At 40.4% G+C, this 22,646-nt stretch overlaps 1 protein-coding gene and 1 pseudogene across 9 annotated transcripts in view; one reads left to right on the top strand and one right to left on the bottom strand.

The window, feature by feature from the left end:
• The window catches only part of MIA2 (MIA SH3 domain ER export factor 2), a 481,197-nt gene that overhangs the window by 68,346 nt on the left and 390,205 nt on the right, over positions 1-22,646 (bottom strand). The window contains exon 2 of one of the 9 annotated variants that reach the window (XM_069082299.1): positions 15,610-15,728. The exons of 4 other annotated variants lie outside the window; for them this stretch is intronic. In XM_069082299.1, the coding sequence (XP_068938400.1) occupies positions 15,610-15,636 (27 nt within the window). In that variant the 5' untranslated portion in view covers positions 15,637-15,728. 4 more of the 9 variants (XM_069082300.1, XM_069082298.1, XM_069082297.1 and 1 more) reach the window with 4 other exon arrangements.
• LOC138156912 (ATP synthase subunit O, mitochondrial-like) lies at positions 504-3,573 on the top strand (annotated as a pseudogene).

Below are 22,646 nucleotides of genomic sequence, written 5' to 3'. Positions count from 1 at the left end.
AAGCTTTGTTTGCGAAGGAGAAAACATGTAAACAACTATGTGCAAACAAGATACATACATGATAAATGGTACATAATCAACAGAGGGAAGACACTACTAGTATTACAGGAGACTGGGAAAGGCTTCTTATAGCAGGTAGGATTTTGGCTTGGATTTTACGGAAGCCAGGAGACAAAGATTTCACATGGGGCATAGCTGGGGGAAAAATACAGTCAGGGGGCAGAGTCGAGATGGCAGAGTAGAAACACGACCTTCGCGCAGCTCCAGCTTCCACCTTCCCCAATCCATGTAAAAGGGGACTCTGAACAAACTTTGGAGCTACAGAACCCACAAAATGACACAGAGAAGCTAACCTCCTGCTGAGGACAGACTGGCAGGCCGGCAGGAACCCGGCCAGCGCAGCACTCTGGGAGCCAAGCCCAGGCCAACGTGAGCCAGAGGTTTTAGCCCCAGGGTGGGTCTGACCAGCCACCGGCCAGAAGGACTCCAGATCATCAGCAGCTATGGTGATCAAGAATTATCAACACATAGATGCTAAGGTGAGAGGTCAGTGCAGTGTGGACTTTGGGACCAGTAGCTGGGAGTACGTTGGCTTTTTCCCCCTGGGCGAGAAGACGCTGAGACACCTTAGCTCAGCTGGCACCACACTGCAGCTTCAGCTCCTGGCCTGAAGACTGTAGGGGGACCAAGTGACCAGTGTGAGGAGTAATTGATCTTGCTTTAACCTGCTTGGATCTGGATTGCAGTCTAGGGTGGAGGTCCTGGGGTGTGTGACCAGCTTGCCAGAGTGTGTGGAGGCTTCAGAGAGGGCACCCAACTAATACCTCCAGCAGCGCTCTGGGAGCCAAGCCCAGCTCCACACTGAGGTTTTAGCCCCAGGGTGAGCCTGACCAGCTGCTGGCCAGAGGGACTCCAGATCATCAGCAGCTGTGGTGATCAAGAATTATCAACACATAGATGTTAAGGACAAAGTGAGAGGCCAGTGCAGTGTGGACTTTGGTATCCATCAGTTGGGAGTGTATCGGCTTCTGCACCCTGGGGCGAGAAGCCACTGAGGGCTGCAGCACAGCCTCTGCCACGTGGCAGCTTCAGTTCCTGGCCTGCAGAGTGTAGGGGGACCAAGTGACCACTCTGAGGGGTAATCACTCTTGCTTTAACCTGCTTGGATCTGGATTGCAGCCTAGGGTAGAGGTCCTGGGGTGTGTGACCAGCTTGCCAGAGTGTGTGGAGGCTTCAGAGAGGGCACCCAACTAATACCTCCAGCAGCATTTGGGACAAAAGCTCCCCTGTCTGGTGGCAGAGTCCTACTGTGGCAAAAGGCCCAGGGGTCAAAGTGACTGAGCAGCGACATGACCAGGCAAAGGAAGCAAAGCAAACAGAAGAATCCAACGTTAGACTCCTATTTGGGGGACAAAAAAGGATCAAAGCATGGAATAGGAGGAAGACAGTGAAGTCAGAACTTGTGCACCAAAAGCTTCAAAGGAAAATATGAGCTGGTTACAGGCCATCGAGAACCTTAAGAAGCAGATAAGAGAAGTGGAGGACAAATTGGGAAGAGAAATGAGAACGATGCAAGAAAATTACGAAATGAGAGTCTTAACAGCCTGACTGAGGAAAATCACACCTTAAAAAATAGACTAACTCAAATGGCAAAAGAGGCTCAAAAAGGCAGTGAGGAGAAGAATGCCTTAAAAAGCCAAATTTGCCAGGTGGAAAAAGAATCTCAAAAGCTCACTGAGGAGAATCATCCCTTCAGAATTAGATTGGAGCAAATGGAAGCTAATCACTTTATGAGAAATCAAGATGCTGTTAAACAGATCCAAACAAATGAAAGAATAGAAGGCAATGTGAAATATCTCATGGGAAAAACCACTGACTTGTAAAATAGATCCAGGAGAGATCATTTAAAAATTATTGGACTACCTGAAAGCCATGATCAAAGAAAGAACCTAGAAATCATCCTCCAAGAAATTCTCAAGGAAAACTGCCCTGATGTTTTAGAACCAGAGGGCAAAAGAGAGGTTGAAAGAATCCACCGATCACCTTCTGAAAAAGATCCCAAAAAGAAAACTCCTAGGAATATTATAGCCAGGTTCCAGAATTCCCAGATCAAGGAGAGAATATTACAAGCAGCCAGGAAGAAACAATTTGAATATTGTGGAAACACAATCAGGATAACCCAGAATCTGGCAGCTTCTACACTGAGGGATCGAAGGGCCTGGAATATGATATTCCAGAGGGCAGAGGAGCTGGGATTAAAACCAAGAGTCACCTACTCAGCAAAACTGAGTATCATGTTTCAGGGGGAAATATGGTCATTCAGTGGAGTAGAGGACTTTCAAGCATTCTTGCTGAAAAAACCAGAGTTGAATAGAAAATTTGACATTCAGATACAAGAAGCAAGAGAAGTATGAGAAGGTAAACAGGGAAAAGAAATCATAAGGAATTTATCAAAGTTGAACTATTAACATTCCTACAGGGAAAAACGGTAATTGTAACTGATGAAACTTTTCTCAGTGTGAAAATAGTTGAAGGGAATAGAAATATATATATATATATCAGAGGGTATACAGGCATATGAATACATATGTGAATGTGTATATATATGTTATAGGTATACATAGATAGAGGGCACAGGAGCAATTTAATAGGAAGGGATGATACTTAAAAGAGGAAATTAAGAGGCAAGAGAGGAATATAATGAGAGGAGATGGAGAGAGACAGAATGGAGTAAACTATCTCATGTAGAAGAGGCAAGGGAAAAGGGTTACAATGGAGGGGAAGAATAGGAAGGCAGAAGGGATGATACTTAAAAGGAAAAATTGGCTCCGGTTTGACCTACAGCGACCACAGGAGAAGATGGCGGCGCTGGTACATCTGGGATGCTCCAGCTGGTTTGCTGATTCACCACTTCTATTGACAGACCATTTGCTAAACTCGTCAGGCCTCCAGTTGAAGTTTATGGTCTAGAAGATCGATATGCCACTGCTCTTTATTCTGCTGCATCTAAGCAGAATAAACTGGACGTGGTAGAAAAGGAAGTACTCAGAGTAACAAAACTTTTGAAGGATCCCAAAATGGTTGACTCTATTATGAATCCCCACATATAGCATTCTATTAAAAGTCCTAAATGATGTAATAGCAAAAGAGAAGTTTTCCCCCATCACTACCAATCTCACAAAATTGCTTGCTGAAAATGGTCGTTTAAACAACACCCCAGGAGTCATTTCAGCATTTTCTACCATGATGAGTGTGCATCGTGGAAAAGTACAGTGCTCAGTTATTACTGCATCTGCATTAGATGATGCAACTCTTTCAGAATTAAAAACAGTAGGGCATGAATAGCTTCCTAAGAAAAGGCCAAGTCCTGAAAATGGAGGTTAAGACTGACCCTTCAATCATGGGAGGAATGATTGTTCGTACAGGAGAGAATTATGTTGATATGTCCACAAGAACCAAGATTCAGAAGCCAAGCAGGATTATGAAGGAAGCTGTTTGAAAGTAACATTTTTCCACAGTTCATCAATGAAGCTTCCAAAAATTGTGGAAACAATAAAGTACTTTGAAATTTAAAAAAAAGGGGGGGTGGAAATTAAGAGGTGAGAGAGGAATATAATGAAAGGAGATGGAGAGACAGAATAGGGTAAACTATCTCATAAAGAAGAGGCAAGGGAAAGTGGTTACAATGGAGGGGAAGAATAGGAAGGCAAAAGGGAATAAAGTCAACCTTATTCTTGTTGAATTTGGCTCAGGGCAGGAATGACATACACACTAAATAGGATATCTCACCCTACAGGAGAGTGAAGAGGATGAGAAGGGGGATGATGGAAGGGAGGGCAGGCTGGGGGGGAGGGAAGTTGGAAGCACCCAGTTTTGAAAAGAGACGGGATCAAAGTAAAGAATAGAACAAGTGGGTGGTGGGATAGGAGGGAGGGAATTACAGTCAGTCTTTTACAATATATGTACTACGTTAATGTCTTGCATTAGCTACACATGTACAACCTATACTGAACTGCTTATCTTCCCAGTAAGGGTGGGTGACAAGGGAGGAAGGGAATGAATCTGGAATTCAAAGTTTTAAAAACAAATGTTTAAAATCATATAGATTAGATAGATAGATAGATATATACTATTATTAATACTATTTTACATGTAATTGGGAAATAAGATATACAGGCACTGGGGCATAGAGATCCACCATGCCCTACTGGAAAAGTCGAAGGGGGTATTAGAGAAGATATGGGAGGGAGCAGATTGGAGGAGGGGATATCCTGTCGGATTGCTATTTTGGGGTGGTGGGTAGGGGAATAACAGGGAGAAAATTTGTAACTCAAAATCTGGCAGAAATGAATGATGTAAATCAGAATTTAATAAAGCATCTGAAAAAATTAAATAGAAACATTTTTTAAAAAAGAAATATAAAAAAATTTAAAAATTAAAAAAAAAAGAAAAATATAGTCAGAAGATGGAATATCTTGCAGGAGGAAGAGCAAGTAGACCAGTGTCACTGGACTGCAGAGTAAGCGTAGAAGAGTAAAATATAAGAAAACTGGAAAGGTAAAAAGAAGCCAGGTTATGAAGAGCTTTAAAAGCCAAATGATTTTAAATCTGATCTTGGGGGCAACAGGGAGCCACTGGAGTTTACTGAATACAGGGCTGATATGGTCAGACATGACTTTAAGAAGATCAATTTGACAGGTAAATGGAGGAGCGGGGAGACTTCTGGTAAAGAAATCCACCAGAAGGCTATTGGGCTATTGTTGAAGTTCAGGATTGTTATGTAGTTCAGGTGTGAGGTAAAGAGGGCTTGCAAAAGAGTGGTGGCAATAACAGAGAAGTAGAGAGGATGTGTGTGTGTATGTGTGTGGGGCTGGGGGGGGGGCACATGAGGGAAAGAGGTTGTGGGGGGCATGACGGACGGGGTGCGAGGGCCAGAGCTCGAGCTAAAGAAGCCCAAGAAAACACTTAGGTTGAAGTCAGGAAGGGGTGGGCCTTGGGGGAAAAGATAATTAGTTTCGTTTTGAACATACTGAGTTTAAAATAATCTATGCGATAGACATCCTGTTGAAAAGTCCAACAGGCAGTTGGAGGTATTAGAGTGGCAGTCAGAAAAGAGGTTAGGTCTGGATAAGTTGATTTGAAAATTATCAGCACAGAGATGAAAACTGAATCTGTAAGAGCTGATGAGATTTGACAGGTACAATCCTTTAAAAAAAAATGCTGTCTGACAAAAACCCAATAATCAAATATTATTTCTTCAGAAAGTAGTACAACTAAGGGATGGCCAGGTGGCTCATTGAGTAAGATCACTGGCTCCAGTGTCGGGATGACCTGGGGATCAAATCTGGGCTCAGATACTTAGCACCACACCCAGAAATAACTGGCCATGTAACTAACCTTGAGCAAGTTACTTAACCCCAATTGCCTAAAAAAAAAAAAAGTAGTGCAACTAAAAATTCAGGGTGCAATTCCTAAAGTTCTCATACCAAATATCTACCAATACAGTATCAAGATGGGTTGTGGTTTTTTTGTTTTTTAAATCTGTAGTATTTTGTTGGGAACTACAATGATCATAGATTTATAACTCAAAAGTCATTAAGCTCAACCATAAAGAGGAGGTACTGCTTTATTTTTTTTGTCTTTTTCTCTCCATCACCTAACACAGAGCCAGACACATAAGGAGTTTTTTTTTTAATTAAGAAACATGTTGATTTTTTTTAAAGCTGTAAATAACAGCTACATAGTTTTAAATGCAAGACTAACCATTGATTGGCCAAAGACAACAAATTTACAAATAACTATTTAATGTTTATAGTTTTATTTTCTAAAAACTGTCATCCTTCAATATTCTCTGCCCCATTATCTGCCACCCTCACTGCAAAAGTGAAAAGGGTCGAACAGGACTGAAGGCCATTTTGCATTTTTTTTTTTCTGTATTTCCAGTGTTGCCATGAAAGAATTCACCAAGTGACTATCCTACTTGGTGATGGGCTTCTGTGTATTTAATAAATTATCTTACCTCTGTGGGTAACATACTTAAGGAAGCAGCTGAAGGAACTGGTGATGCTTATTTTAGAGAACTGAAGATTGGTAGAGAGGGTTGGGGGGGGGGAAGGAGCAGGATAACTGTCTTCAAGTATTTGCAGAGATGTCAGATTTAAAGAGGGATCAGGCTTACTCTAATAGAAGTAAAAGAATGGAAGTTGAAAAGAGGAAAATTTAGGCTTTTTGTATGGGATTGTGGACCCTTTTGGCAGTATGGTGAAACTTATGGGCACTCTCTCAGAATAATATTTAATAATTTAATAGCAATCAGTCAAAAATATTAACTAAAGGAAATGGAAAATTTTAATTAGCAGTTAGATGAAGTAAAGCTGTAATGTTTTCTCAACTTCATAGCATGAAACATCCTCTGAAATATACCAAAAGACCCCTTCTAGAGGTTCATGTATCCCAAATTAAGAACCTCTCATAGGAAATGTGCCCAACAATGAAAGATATGGGCTGCCTTGGAGGGTTAAAATATTTTGCCCTCATTGGAGGTCTTTGAGCATTAAGTCATACAGTTAGATACAGTTGTGGTGATTCTCAATTTCATAAACTGGAGAAGTGCTCTCAGAGATCCATTCTAACACCATTTTACAGATAAGAAAAGTTAGGCAAGAAATGTTTAATGATTTGTCCAAAGTCATACAAGTAGAAAGTGGCAGAGCCAGAATCTGACCTGAGGTCCTGGCTACAAAACCAGCATTATTCCACTATCCCATATTACCTCACCAGAGGCAGAGTTTTATTAACAGTTCTTTTCTTGGATTTTTGTATACTGTAGATTTCTCACCGTCTCTACTCTTCCATTTTTATCTTCTGTGTTATCTAGAATAGTGGATATATTTGGGCAGTTTTTTTCCCCTACCTTTTTCTTTTTAGTAAAAAAAAAAGAATTCTTAGATTTTAAGACTCTGGGAAAATGTATTTTATCAACTCTTGTCAGGTCTGTTCCATCACTGATAAAGAATCCCCATCATTTTTACATTTTAAATTGTAGTCCAGAAATACACAATTCCTGTTTTCAGACACCATCTTTTTAACAAGTTATTCCCTTTCCAAATTTGGCCCCTCATCCAACGTTCCCAGAAATATCTCAAACTCAACATGTCTAAAACTGAACTCAATATTTTTCTCCCTAAACTTTGCCTCCCTTCCAGATCTCTCTACTTCTGTCAAAGAGAATCCTTCCAGTCTCTTGGGTTCATAATGTAGATGCTATCTTTGATTCTTCCCTTTCCCTTACACCATATATCCAAACGGCTAACAAACACAGCCAACATCTCTCACATCCAACCTTTTCACTTTAGTTTAGATCCTTACCAACTCTTGCCTAGATTTTTATAATAGCCTCCTAATTGGCCACCCTGCTTCAACTATCTCATTACTCCAGTACATTCTAAACACTGATGCCAAAGTAATTTTCTTCTTTTTTTTTGTTTTTTGGAGGGGGGAAGGTAGGGCAATTGGGGTTAAGTGCCTTGCCCAAGGTCACATGGCTAGTGTTAAGTGTCTGAGGCCAGATTTGAACTCAGGCCCTCCTGACTCTAGGGCTGGGGCTCTATTTACTGCGCCACCTAGCCACCCCAAAGTGATTTTCTTTAAGTGTAGAGCTGATCACCTGACTCCCTTACTCAACCAATTCCAGTGGCATCCTATTATTTTTGGAATTAAATATAAACTTCTCTATGTAGCTTTAAAAGCCTTTTACAACCTGGCTCCAATCTATTTTTCCAGGGGTCAATGGACATTAATTATACTTCCATACTGTGATTCAGCAAAAAATGATTTGCAACTTCAGAATCATTCTCTACTATTAACTACTCACTTCCCATAAGCATGTCAGCTGCCCCATTCCATTAATTCTACCTTCATATCTTTCACAGCCCTCTCCTCTCCACTCAAGAGCCACTATCATTGCTCAGCTACACAATCACTGTAACCTAATTGATCTCCCTGCCTCCTCTAGTTTCACAACTTATTCCAAACTATCCTCCATACAGCTGCCAAACTAATGTTCCTAAAGTGCAGGACAGACCATGTCTCTTCCCCACTTAAAAAACTTCAGTAGCTTCATCCTGCTTCTAGGATAAAACACAAACTTCTCTGGCATTTAATGGCCCTCACAGTCTTGACTCCAGCCTATCTTTCTGTACTGATTTCACATTAAATCCCTTATGCACTCTACCTACTTTCCAGTCAAACTAGCAGGCTTACCATCTCCAACACAAGATGCTCCATTTCTTACCTCAATGACTTTGCACTGTTCCTCCTGCCAGGAATCCCTTGCTCCCTTCAAGGTTTAGCTGAAGTGTCATCTCCTACAGAAGGCCTTCTTGATTTCCATTGTTAGACATCCCTACTCCTCAAGCATTATGTTGTATATATTTTGTATTTACTTCTCTGTGTATACATTGTTTTCCCAATAGATGAGTTGATTCCTCATATTTCTGTGTTGGCCATGGTCAACATCAGGGAGCAAATGTAACTACAGATGGCACATTCGTACATAGACAACCAGAAAGCCAAGCCAACAGACCAAGCCATAAAACACTAAGTCAATTAAATCTCAAGGTCAGTCTTGATCTCCAGACCTATTGGCTATGGTAGACCTGAGCTGTCCCTAAATACTGAAATGTTGGGATTATTTAAAACCTGTGCTAAAGAAACTGATGGGGAACTTTTCATATGACATTTAGTTGGCAGCTAGGTGGCCCAGAATTAGACAGAGTCAGTAAGAGACAAATTCAAATTCAGTCTTAGATACTTATTAGATGTGTGACACTGAGCAAGTCACTCACACCTCTCTCAGCCTCATTTTCCCCATCTGTAAAATAGGGATAATAATAGCACCTATCTTACAGGGTGGTTGTGAGAATCAAATGAGTTTACATAGGTAAAGGGGTTTGCAAACTTTAAAGGGCTAGATAAAAACTAGCCATTATCATTATTACATTATAGGGAACTGTGTTGTTTGGACTCTTTAATGCAAGGCACTAGGAGGAGAGGGCGGTTGGGGGGTGACTTGAAATGACAATATCACAAGCTCCCCAGAGCAGACACTTTTCTAGAATTGAGAATATGAACTAAAGTGCCGCACCCCAGCTGATATGCAGAGGCGTTCTATCAGTCTATGAGTAGAAAAAGCTTCTGCTCTCACTCCTTCTAACTATAATTCTCTTTCTCTCTGGTACTTCCAGTGAAGGGTAGGAGAGTTTGCACCGAAGTATGGGAAAGCGCAGCAGGAGTGACCCTGAAAGTCTTCTCCTTGGCCCAGAAGCACAGAAGAGCAACTGTCAGGACCCAGAAAAGGCAGCCTCAGGCAAAGAAAGGCAGTGGCACTTCCACAGCAACACTCTCTCTATGGCATAGAGGAACATAATTAGAGTAAAGGAATAGCAGAGCTCAGCCAGTACAGGGGGGCGGCCCCAGCACAGTGGTAGTTCTCAGATACCACTTCAGGGATGGAATGAGAAATTTCTAGATCCTGGCACAGGGTAACTGTGCCTGGCCCTGGCAGAATGGGCAACATGTGACTCCAGCAGAATGATAGGAAAAGACAGCAGCAGTAGGTAGTGTTACACAGACCCAGTATAAAGAGGTAGCAGACAGCGGGCCCCAAAGGAAGTAGACTCATCAGTGACACAGATCCCAATGGCAACAGAATGGATACCAGCATAAGCAGTAGCAAAGGCAGGCCCAGAATAACTGTTTGCTTGCAGGTAAGGAGGTACCTTCATAATGCTGTCAGTTTAGTACTATGCTCATTGGAAAAATACTTTCTAGAGAGGGAGTGGAGACCACAGGTGGTGCTTGCTTTCTAGCAACTGGGGGAGGTGAAACTATTTAACCTCTGTGGAAAAAGGTGATAAGTCCCTCAGCAGAGGACTGAGGCATCAAAGATTTGGCCTTTCTCCTCTTCTCCCATACAATGGGTCTCCCAAGGGGAGGTAGATCCTGACTGGTGGGTCAGGGTCCATTGAGGGCACAGTCATAGTGGGCAATTGCCCAGAGAATTCTCTGTATTGAGCCTAGCACCAAGACAGGATTCACATAAAAAGGGAATGACTTCTTAGCTACTTTACTACAGATCATCCTGACCCATGATGAGAATTCGTAATCTCACCAGAAATTTCAAACCTGCACTGTGGTCCTGCTGCTTCTGTTGCTCATCAATCACCACCTGACACTTCAGATTTCAAAGATGCATTTCACACCACATGGACCAGACTGTTCAAATTTAGGACTCAGTTCTTACAAAGGAGGGAGATGAGGCCTGGGAATTTTGATCACTGCTCTCCTTCATATTCTATCACTCCTTCAGAGGGCTGTAGCCTTGCTTGTTTTAGGAGGAAGGTGGGGAGGGGGACATGGAAGGCTGTACTTTTTTTTAGTTTTTCTCTTCTTCCTCCCAAACCTATGCCAGGTTTCTTCCATCCCCCAGATGAGTGTTGTCTAGTAATGATCCTAAAGGCATTTAAGTGGTGGAAAATCTACTACAAGATCTTTAGGGCCTTGCCACCAAAAGGTGGGATATAATAGGTGCAATATTCTAAGGCCATTATTCCCTCCCCTCCCCATGGAGCTAGTTTTTCCTTGGAAGACATTAAAACTGTTCTAGGTACTTAATTGGTCCAAGGAACTAAGCTCAAACTGCTGATGTCATTTTCTGATTACATAAGTACAAAAAAAAGCAGGCTTTTAAACGGAAGACCAACATGGCCAACACCCAAAGGGATGCAATACCCAAATGATCAATGTGGCATCCTTGCTAAAAATCCTTTCCCTGCCATAGCTAAGCAAACTTCCTTTTATTAACTGTCAAGTAATCTACAAGTGTCTCATTTCATTCCGATTTTGAACCTGAAGCACTAATCCTGGCCTACAACAGAAAAGCAGTAAGAAAATAGGTATTCTAAAACATTATTTATAGGACTGAAAACTGGTACATTCTTTTTTAAAAAGCAACACGGAAATATGTATAACTCAATACGTAATATGTAGTGGGTAGAGACGCAGACTTGAATCACAGACCAGAGATACAGTGCTGCAAGGGACTTCAGAGGCCATCTAGTCCAACCCCCTTCATTACAGCACCAAGCACTGGGTCTGGAAAAAAGTAAGAACTTAGGAAATGTTTACTTAATTGAATTTTACAGATGAGGAAACTGGGGTCCAGAAAGTTAAATGACTTACCCAAGGTTACACAAGTAGTGCCAAAGACAGGGATTTGAATACAAATACTGTAAAAGCACAGCCCATATTGTCTCCGAAACTTACTAGCAGAATGACCCTGGCCAAGTCACTCAACCTTTTTTCCTGGTCTTCAAAATGGGCCAGATGGCCTCTGCGCTGGACGTACGATACCAGGTGAGCCACAGTCATCCATTTACGCGGGTACAAGAGTTTTACTTCCACAGGACGATGGCATAAATCATGACCGAAAAGACTCTCCATTACATACCCCCCAGAGCTGCCTGTGAACCCCGGAGCGTCCCCGATCCCAGCTTTCTCTTCCCGGGTTCCGCTCCCGCGACCCCCGGCCTTCACACTGCCCTCCTCCCGCCCTGCCTCCGGACCCGGACCCGGCCCTGGCCTCAGCTCGAGCTCACACTGCGCATCTTCTCCAAAACCAGCCCGTAGCAAAGCTGAGCGGCGGCCCTGGATCCTTCCACGACTCCGAGGGCTAGTCCAGAGCCCCCTCCGGTAACCATGGTTCCGAACAAAAATCAACAACCGCACCGACCTCCACGCGGAAGCCTACTGGCCGCAACGCTCCGAGAACTGGCAACTAGGCAACTAAGGAGTACCACCGGCGGAGCCGGCAAGGGGGGAGGCGATACCAGCTACATGCTGTAAAAGATGCGAACCCTTCCCTTTACCGCGCCCAACTTACCTTGCTTGTCATTCCAACTCTAAATTTTAAACAAACATTCGACATCGAAGTCCAGAGTCATTTCCGCAATCCACACTTAATTCACGCTCCGCCCTCCAACCCCCACGTTTTGGTTTCGACCAAATAGCTTAGTGACGCTACACGGAGGAGGGGAATAGGCCAAGAGCTGAAGGTTAGTCCTCCGGCATTCTACCTTAAAGGAGCAGGATGATTGCTGTGAGAAAAGCACCATTAACTCTACGTGTGAGGCGTAAAAGTGACTTGCCCAAGGTTACACAGGTAGTGTCAGATAGGGATTTGAATACAAATACTGTAAAAGCAGAGCCCTTCTTATCTCGAAGGGATTCTGGAGGGATCATAGATTTTACCCAAGTCGTCCTATACTTTCAATTGGCCACTGAGCTCTTTGAAGACGGGAAGAATGAAATAGGGCTTGGGTAGGAAGAGGCGGAACAGAATTTGATTGATCCCGCTTTAAGGTGGCAGCACCTGGAGGCTGCAAGCAGCTGGGTGCTGCTCCGCCCACATTGGCATAGGGACTACAACCCCCATAATTCATCCGATATCGGGAAAGACTCTGGTGGCGCATGCGTAGATGTGAGCTGCTCCTTCCGCCTACATCCGTCAAACTCAAGGTGGGCAGGTTGTATTATACAAAGTAACCACTTCCCCCAACACACCTGATAGCCTCCCCCACCTCCACCTGCTGTGTATCCGCCCTTAACCCCTACCAAGACCTCAACAAACCCCTCCTCCCTCTTCTCTCTGGCTACTTAAAGGACCAATCCAGTGCACGAGACCAGGCACTGACAATGATAGGAAGGAAAAAAATGAAGCATGGTTTTATTGGTAAGAATGAAGAAATTCAATGGTTAGAATGCCAAGCGTGTCAGGTCTTTGGACTCGTGGCAAGAAATTAGGGTAACTTTGGCCAAGACAAAGTTTTAACCTCCTCCCAATAAAAGAAAGCTGAGAGGTCAAGTCAAACAATACACAGAACTTGCAAGAGCCCAAGCTACCTGGCTAATTTAAAAATGTTTTTGTTGTGGTAAATTGAGTTATCTAGGAATCACCAAAGTGTTTGGCCAATGTTAAAAGTTGAATATAAGATGTACTCTTTGAGAAGGAAAAGATAAAAGAAATGAGTCCAAAGTTAAATGGTTTTTAAACTCAATTTTTGTGCCTATATTTAAGTTTCTTGAATAAATTACTCTAGGATGAATTTCATAATTAAGATTTGTAGTTGTACCCTTTTAAGAATATTCATATTGGTACTAAATGAGAAGCTTGCCCTTAATCAAGGGCCCCTAAAACCTGAATGGTCTGTTTCAGTAAGCATCTACTAAGTTTTAGCCAGTATTTATTAAGTGCAAGTTTTGGGTAAGACACAGCCTACCTATGCTGAAAAAAATGCATTGTTTCTAAAAGTACAAGATTCCAAATGTATCAGGTTTGGGTAGAGTTGTCCTGTTAATGGTATCTTATATTCATCCAGGTTTCTTCCTTTGCTAATTCTTCATCCTGGCTGTACCTGCTAACCTTGAGTGCCCCCCAAAGCTCTGTCCTAGGTTATCTTCTCTTTTGCCTTGGTACTATTTTTTAATGATCTCATGGTCTCACAGATTAAATTATCATGTCTGTCATAATTGATTCTCAAATGTATTTATTCAGCCCTAACCTTTCTTCTGATCTTTCATCTCCAACTGCCTACTGGACATTTCAAAAGGGATGTCATTTTTAAACTCAACATATCCCAGACCAAATGAATTATCTTTCCCCTCTGTGTCTTCTCCCCTTCCAAAATTCCCTGTTACTGTTGAGGGTAGCACCTTCCTTCTATTCACCCAAGTCAAAACCTGGGTGTCATCTTCCATTTCTCATTCTCTCTTACCCCTCCACTCCCATATCCAATCTGTTGCTAAGTCTCGTTGATTCTACCTTTGCAACATCACACACACATACACACACACACACCCCTCTCCTCTAACTCTGTCACCACCATCTTGGTGGTCCTCAACACCTCACACCTGGAGCCTTCTATCCAATTGATGTCTATCTCTCCTCTACACCATCTTCCACTCAACTATCAAACTTATAGCAGAGATCTGACCTTGTGGATAACAGTGGCTCCCTACTCAATCAATAGCCTTAGTTTGGTTTTCAAAACCCTTCACAATCTGCAAGATCTTTCCAGTTATCATTTATCTTGTGTTCATTTTTTCTAGCTTCCCCTCATCCCTGGAATTCTTCCCCTACCTCCTGGATTTCCTGGCTTCCTTCAAGTCCCAATTAAAAAGATTTCTGAAAGAAGCTTTTCCTGGTTCTCCCCTTGGTCCTTAACACCACCTCCATGCTACTGTCTTCCCTCTGGGATTACCCTTACTTGTCCTGTCAATATCTTGTAAATAGTTTACAAATAGTTGTTTGCAGGTTTTCTCCCCTGTATTAGGCAGTGAGTGAGCTTTTTAAAGGCAGAAACTTTTTCACTGTTTGTATCTCCAGTGCTTAGCACACAGTGCCAGACACATAATAAATACTTAATGCTTGTTGGCTCTTAAACAACTCCTCTCCATCACTTAAAAAATGGTTTTGATGAATCTTACCAACCTCCTCACCTGTGTAATTAATGTCATTTCTACAAATGCCTTTTCCCATGATAACTATCAGGTATTTCCCAAATGCCCTAGACTAACCCAAAAGATGTATAGAATCTCAGATCCTACAAAATGTTTCCCAAAATAAGCCCAGTCTCGATTAAGAACACAGCATCAGAATACCTGGGAAGGGCTCCTATTCAACCTCCTCATTTTACAGATAAAGAAACAAGCCAGAAAAATCAAGTTACTTGCCCAAGGTCACACAGGTAAGAAATGAGTGCCAAAGCTGGGCTTTGAACCCAGATCCCTTCATTCTAATTCCAATACTCTCCACTACAAAGCAGTGGGTTGTTTTTTATTTGTTTTTTTTTTTTTGTTTGGGGAATTTGTTTTTTGGGTTTTGTTTTTTTTTGCTTAAAAGAATATTAAAATTGTCTCTTTAATAAAAGTGAGGCCTGTTTTCCTGAATTCACACTGCAATTGCAGTTTGCCACATAAGACTGAGGAGTATAATCACTTGTTTCAAATATAACTAGAAATGGAGTAACAATTTTACTTTCATAATAGGTAATTAACTGTGCAAAACACAGTACATTAAAATTTAAGTTGTGAGATCAGCTTATGAAAACATCACAGAAAGAAAAAGGAACAATATAAAGCAAATTAACTAATTCTAATCTATATTTCCTTCATAACATTAGAAGTTCAGCTTGTCTATAACTCGAGAAGGTTCCAGCACAATTCACACATATGCTGGCGCTTTTAGTTGCAGGTTAATTCTGCCAAGATGGGCTATTTTCAGGGGCCTCTTCAGTCATTTGAATCTCTTTAGGTTTTGTTTATAACACAACACAAACTGATCCTGTTGCCCTAAGACAGCTCATTTATCTCAATAATTTACAACCTAACTATTTTTCGACATGAACAGTTATAATATAGATCAGAGAAGAAAAAAACAACGTCTAAATCCTTCCCAGGGACACGTGCGTGGCAAAACTTACACGTTATTGCCACATAACAAGAGCTGAGTGGCTGGATACCAAACCAAGCCTCTCTTCTCAGTTTACTTACCTCTTCTGCTAAATCCTCTGTAGTCATTTTGAAAAGACCCTAGCATATCCCAAGAGCCTGCTGTAGTTCCAGTGAGCACTAATATACGTCTAATATTTCTTTCAGAAGTTCCCTGAGTCAGAGAAATCCTGTACAGGAGAGAGATCCTGTTTTGACACTTGCGTGGTAAAGGGGTGCCACAGGTAGAATCACGACTACCAACCCAGCATCTGATTTCATGGTCAGTTTCTGTCCTTAAACTGAAATTTATTTTTAAACACATGTATGTTTAAAAACTTACTCTTTCTATTTTTAAACTAGAGAAAATGTTAAGTTTGTCATATTGTGGCCATTAATTTGTGAGTGTTTAAGGTTATATTTGTTAAGTGTTAATTCTTTTTTAATTCTCAAGGTTATATCAATTCCTTCTTAATTCTTACTACAAAATTATTTTTTTCCCTTCACTTTCTGAATCTCTACTTCTTAATCCAATGAAGTCTATTATTTTTCTGTTACTAAGTGGCATTTCATTTTTTTCTTCATTCCAAATTAGAAAGCATTATTTTTTCCTATGTAGATTTAAGCATCAAACTTCTTAGGCAGTTTATAAAATATTTGCAATTTGAATTTCTTTTGACAAAGTCTTAGGGTTAGGAGAAAATGGAATACAGAAGGCATTTAATTAATTTTTACCAAATTGAATGCACTCAGTAGGTTTGCCACTGCAGGGTCATAGAATTTCAAAAAGTAATAGAGTTGAGGGCGGCTAGGTGGTGCAGTGAATAGAGCACCAGGCCTGGAGTCAGGAGAACCTGAGTTCAAATGTGGCCTCAAACATTTAACACAAAAACTAGCCATGTGACCTTGGGCAAGTCGCTTAACTCCAATTGCCCTCCAAAAGACAAAAACAAAAAAAAGTAATAGAGTTCCAGTCCCATCTTTTTACAAATGAGGAGACAGCCACGTAGAAAATGAAGAGATTTGTCCACAGTCACAGACAGTAAATATTGAAACCAGTATTTGAGCCTAGGCAAGTCAACAAGCTAACAAGCATTTATTAGATGCCTTCTATATGCTAGACATTATGTTCTAGTCTCTTCATTGTGCCTCCAACATGCTTTCCACCAGACCAGCAGTTCTGAAAGTGTGGTCTGAGGCTCCCTGGGGGTGTCCAAGAGCCTTTCAGGGGGTCCACAAGGTCAAACCTATTTTCATAATAATGACAAAGTTTTATTTGCCTATTGAAATACTCTTATAGTGTCCAACCACATATCTGGTAAGACCAGATTTTCTCCACATTCTTCAGCCAAAACAGCTTATCACAACAGACTGAATGCAGAAGAAGATATGAAAATCTAGCTGTGTTCTATTTATCATTAAAGAGATTTGCAAAAATATGAAAAACAGTGCCAGCCTCACATTTTTTTGTTTTGGAAAATGTAGTTACTTTTCTTTAAAAAGTTAACATGGAATGGTTTTATTAATTGTTATTTTTAAATGAATTAATAAGTATTTTAAATTTTATTAGTTTCAGTTTCTAAAATAAGAAACATCAATAGATATAATAATCCTCATAAACAAAAACTCTTTGAGATCTTAGTTTTTAAAAGTGTAAAGGAATGTTCTGACCAAAAAGTTTGAGAACAACTGCACTAGACTAACCTGCTTCAAGTACCATATTGAAAATTTAGTTAGTAATTAATGGACACTGACCTACCTCATGTGGGGCCCCATCTCAAATTTCTTAAACACAAGCCATATTGAACTTACTGAGCTACATAATGGTTGCAAGAACTATACTTGGAAGAAAACCAAGCAATTGCTGAGCTACCTGTTCTTTCACAGAATTCTGATGATGTAAGAGTTGTTCTCAGAATTTATTTAATCCAGGGTTACTGGTTGAACAAGTTTCAAAAAGGCAAATTTGGGATTGATGTCAGCGAAAAATTCATAATAATTATTGTGGTTCAGTCATGTCCAACTCTTTGTGACCCCATTTAGGGTTTTCTTGGCAAAGATACTGGAGTGGTTTGTCATTTCCTTCTCCAACTCATTTTACAGATGAGAAACTGAGATAAATAGGATTAAGTGACTTGCCCAAGGTCACACAGCTAGGAAGTATCAGAGGCAAGATTTGAAATGAGGAAAATGAGTTCCTGACTTCAAGCCCAGCACTCTATCCACTGTACTACCTAATAATTAGAGCTGCCCAAATGTAGAATGATTTGCTTTTGGGAGGTGGTGGGTTTACCTTCATTGGAGGTGTTCAAGAATAGGCTGAATGAACATTTGTCATTTAATGCTAATGTTCCTTTTGGGTATGGGTTGGATTGAGGTCCTTTCTAATTCTAACATTCTATGATTCTGTGATTATGAAATTAAAACATTGATGAAGTTTCATCTCACATCATGAACACTGGTGAAAAAGAAAAGATGCGAATAGTTAATGATGGAGGAGATATGTGAAGACAGGCATATTGATGTGATGCACTCTTGGTTGAACTGTGAAATGATCCATTTTAGATTTCTATTTGTAATGATTCAAGTATCGACTAAGTTGTTCATATACCTCTACCCAGCAATCCCAGCATAATAACATGAGTCAGTCTACTAGGCTGGGTTAAGCAGGTCCCTCAGTTGCAGCCTTGACTCCTCAACGGACTCTGGACCTGTCAGGTTGCTTCAGTCCCTAGACAGTTGATACTGACAGACTGGGCTAGGTAGATTACTCAGTTGATGGGCTCTTCACAGTGTCTCTGCTGGAAGGACCAATACACTGGACTTCTTGAGCTCACTGTTCAGTGGGTAGCTACAGGTTTTATGACCTTTAGTCTTTGGCTCAGTCAGGTGTTATAGTTCTCTTTTCAGCTGGGTTTTTACAATGTTCCTAAATCCTTAGCCAAGAATTATCAAAAGCCTCTCTTTTTTGACTTCCAATTCCCACTTCTGACATACACTACCTGGGCAACTTCTGTGATTCAGGCAACTGTCTTAAATTTCAGAAAAGATGCTAACCTGTATTTGTAGGGGGAATTTTCCATATCAATAAAAGAATAAGTCTAGTCCTTACATCTGTGTGTTTAAATGTATGTATATACCTTTCAAGGCAATTATTCCGCAGTAGCAAGACCTAGATAAGTCTTAAAAGGCTATGAACAGTTCTCAACATGAATGAAAATGATCAACAACCATGTAATAAAATGCTCCAAATCATTAGAATGCAAATTAGAAATACAAATTCAAAGGACTCTGAAGTTTTACATCACCACCAGAAAATTAACAAAGATGATAAATGACATAAATAGTAAATGTCAAAATGGATTGTCAAAATGGTACAGCTATTCTGGAAAAGAATTTGGAATTATTTAGAATTATGCAAGACAAATTACCTTCTCTTTACCCATAAAAAAACACCCCAAGCCACCGTGCCCTACTGGAAAACCGGAGGGGGGATGGGAGAAGAAATGGGAGAGAGCAGATTGGAGGAGGGGATATCCAGTGGAATCGCTATTTTGGGGTGGTGGGTAGGGGAAAAACAGGGAGAAAATTTGTAACTCAAAATCTTGCGGAAATGAATGATATAAACTAGAAGTTAATAAAGCACTTGATGAAGTAAAAAAAAAATACCCCAAGAGGAAGTTACCATATATACAAAAAATAATGATAGCAGCACATTTTGTAGTAACAAAAAACAAAAAACTGGAAATAAAGTTGGTATCCATTCACTGAAGAATAGCTAAAGAATAGAACAACTTGCAGTATTAAGAATATAAGAATTCAGAGAAATTTGAAAATACTTTTATGAACTTATGCTGAGTAAAATAAGTTAAACTAAGAAAACTATATATATTTGGAGAGAGACAGAGAAAGAGAAATAGAGTTAATCCTCAACATTCCCACATTTAACTTTTGTGGCTTAAAGCATTTACATGATTTTATTGGCAACCTCATTTTCACTTTTGCATTGACAACCAGGCACATTTGTAGCTATGTGTGGTAGAGAAAAACATGAGAGGTAAAATAGGCACAAGTTTATGGAGCAGTTGGTGTCCTACTATGTGCTTCACTGGTCTTGTTTACCCTACTGTTGTCAAGAGCTCACTGTGTATTTGTTGCATATTATAATTGTTTGCCTTTAAAACTCAAGTTTTGTATCACAGTTATGCCCCCAAAACAGTGCAAGTCCTTTGGGCTCTAAGCCCAAGCATGCAAAGTTAGTGGCTGAGTGAGAAAATAAAGGTATTAGATAAACTTCATGCCAAATTGTCTGCAGCTGCTGTCAGCCCCAAGCTTGGTCCTAATGGACAATTCATTATACAAGCACGCCTTATTTCATTGCTTTACTTTATTGCACTTTGCAGATATTGCATTTTTTTACAAATTAAAGGTTTGTGACAACCTTATATTGAGCAAGTCTATCAGTGCCATCTATGCAACAGTATGTGCTCTCATTGTGTCTCTGTGTCACATTTTGGTAATTCTCACAATATTTCTAATTTTTTCATCATCATTATTATTATATATGTTATGGTGATCTGTGATCAGTGATCTTTACTATTACTATTGTAATTGTTTTGTGGTGTCATGAACTGTACTCATATGAGACGGTGAACCTAATCAATAAATGTTATGTATGTTCTGATTGCTCCACCAACCAGCTGTTTCCCAGTCCTTTCCTTAGCCTTTCCTATTCCCTGAGACACAACAATATTGAAATTAGGCCAATTAATAACTCTACAATGACCTGTAAGTGTTTCAGTGAATGGAAGAGTCAATTAATACTTCAGATTTCATTGTTGTCTTATTTAAAGAAATTGCCTCAGATATCCTAGCCTTCAGCAACCACCCCCTTAATCAATCAGCAGCCATTTACACTGAGGCAAAACCCTCCACCAGCAAAAAGATTATGACTTGCTGAAGGTTTAGATGGTGGTTAGCACTTTTAACAATATTTTAAATTAAGGTATATATTTTATATCTTTTTTTAGACATAATATGTATTTTTAAAGACATAATACTATTGCATACTTAATGGACTACTGTATAGTGTAACTATAACTTTTATATTTACTGGGAAACCAAAAAACTTGTTTGACTCACTTTATTGTTATATTTGCTTTATTACAATGGTCTGGTACTAAACCTACAATGTTTCTGAGGTTTGCCTGTATCTGCAAAAAGGAGGAAAGAATTGATATGTGTTCATGAATCTGCTCCAGAAAGTACTAAGGTAACCTCTCAAATGTGTGCTCTCTAGCAAAAGATGACAGTTTTTGGTGATCTCTAACTCCCTATTTCCCATTGGTATAAAAATTCACATTTTTTTACTTTTGTACCATTTTCTAGGAACATACCACCGTGAAAATTGAGAATTAACTGTATACACAACATATATGTGTGTATACACAATAATTTAAAGAAAAGTCACACTTCAAATATAAAAATTCAGGACAATATGACATCTTGACTTCAGAGGATTGATGATGAAACATGCTTCCCTTTCCCCATAGAAAGGTGACAGTCTACAGGTGTAGAATGTGGTATGTTCTTTGAGTGTGGTCAATGTATAATTTCCTTTTTTTTTTTGGAGGGGAGAAGGCAAGGCAGTTGGGGTTAAGTGACTTGCCCAAGGTCACATGGCTAGTAAGTGTTAAGTGTCTGAGGTCAAATTTGAACTCAGGTCCTCTTGACTCCAGGGCCAGTGTTCTATTCACTGTGCCACCTAGCTGCCCCCAATTTTATTTTTCTTAACTGTGCAAACTCCACCTCACAACCACCAGGAAATATTAGCATGTGCATGCAGCAACAGTAGAAATAAGCAGTTCTCAGAGACACAGACAATCAATAAACTCCAGGCACAGGAAACAAAAAAGCAGGTCGCCCAAATTTTAACACTTCTTAATAGAAGTAAATCAGACAGTTGCCTCAAGTTTCTGGCTGCTCACAAATGAGGCCCATGGTGAACTGCTAAGTTCAGGGCTGGGGAGCCTGGGGCCTCAAGGCCAAATGTGGCCTTCTAGGTCCTTGGGTGCAGCCCTTTCACTAAATCCAAACTTATCCCCTTAATAAAACAAATACCCTTAATAAAAGGGGGGTATTAATGGGAAATGACTGGATTTTTTTTTTAAAAGTATCAAAACTTTTTCTAAAAAAAATAATAAACTTATCACCAGAAACATCACAAAAAAGAAAAAATGATTATATATTAACAAATATGAAATAACTAATGTGGTAGCATATCACAAGTATTTATTAAGTCCCTACTCTGTGCCAGGCATTGTACTGGGTGCTGGAGATACAAAGATGAGAGTAAAATAGTTCCTCCCATTGGGGAGCTTACAGTCTATTACAATATGTACATAAAGAGGAATATACAAAGTGTATAAAAATTGATACAAAGTGGCCAAATGAAGGCATCAGTGTCCAGGAGATCAGGAAGGGCTTTGTGTAGAACAAGCCTGCACAACCTGTGGCCCACGGACCGCTTAAACCCTTGGACCTCTTGCAGCAGGCCAAAGGATTGTCATCAGCCCACAAAAAATGTAGAGGAAAACATCCTTTACACGTAGAGGAAATCTTTTGGCAGGCGGCAGGTTGTGCAGACTTGGTGTAGAAAATGGTACTTAGGGGGTAGCTAGGGGGCTCAGTAGACATAGAACTGGCTCTAGAACCAGGAGAAATTTGTACACAATTACAGGCACAGCATATGTGTGACGACCAACTTTGATAGACTGGGCTCTTCTCAGCAATGCAAGGTTATAAGTCAACTCCAAAAGACTCATGATGGAGAGAAATGTCTACATTCAGAGAAAGAACTAGAAAGAGTTTGAAATGCAGATTGAAGCAAACTACCTGCTCTCTTTTTCTTATTTGGTTTTGTTTCCTCTTTCCCGTTGTTCATTTCATCAGTTACAATCCTTCTTTATAACCTGACTAATGTGTAATGTGAAAGTATTTGCAGATCCTACACTTGATTGTATGCCGCCATGGCGGGGCGGGGGGGGGGGGGGGGAGGGTAGGGGAAAAAATTTGAAACCCAAGGGATTGTGGAACTGAAT

The sequence above is a fragment of the Petaurus breviceps genome, unplaced genomic scaffold, assembly GCF_028583685.1.
Source record: "Petaurus breviceps papuanus isolate PSGF00001 unplaced genomic scaffold, PetGlider_PUasm1.0 164, whole genome shotgun sequence".
Lineage (NCBI taxonomy): Eukaryota > Metazoa > Chordata > Mammalia > Diprotodontia > Petauridae > Petaurus > Petaurus breviceps.
Note: the sequence above shows the minus strand (reverse complement) of the source record. Positions and strands in the feature narration are given on the sequence as shown.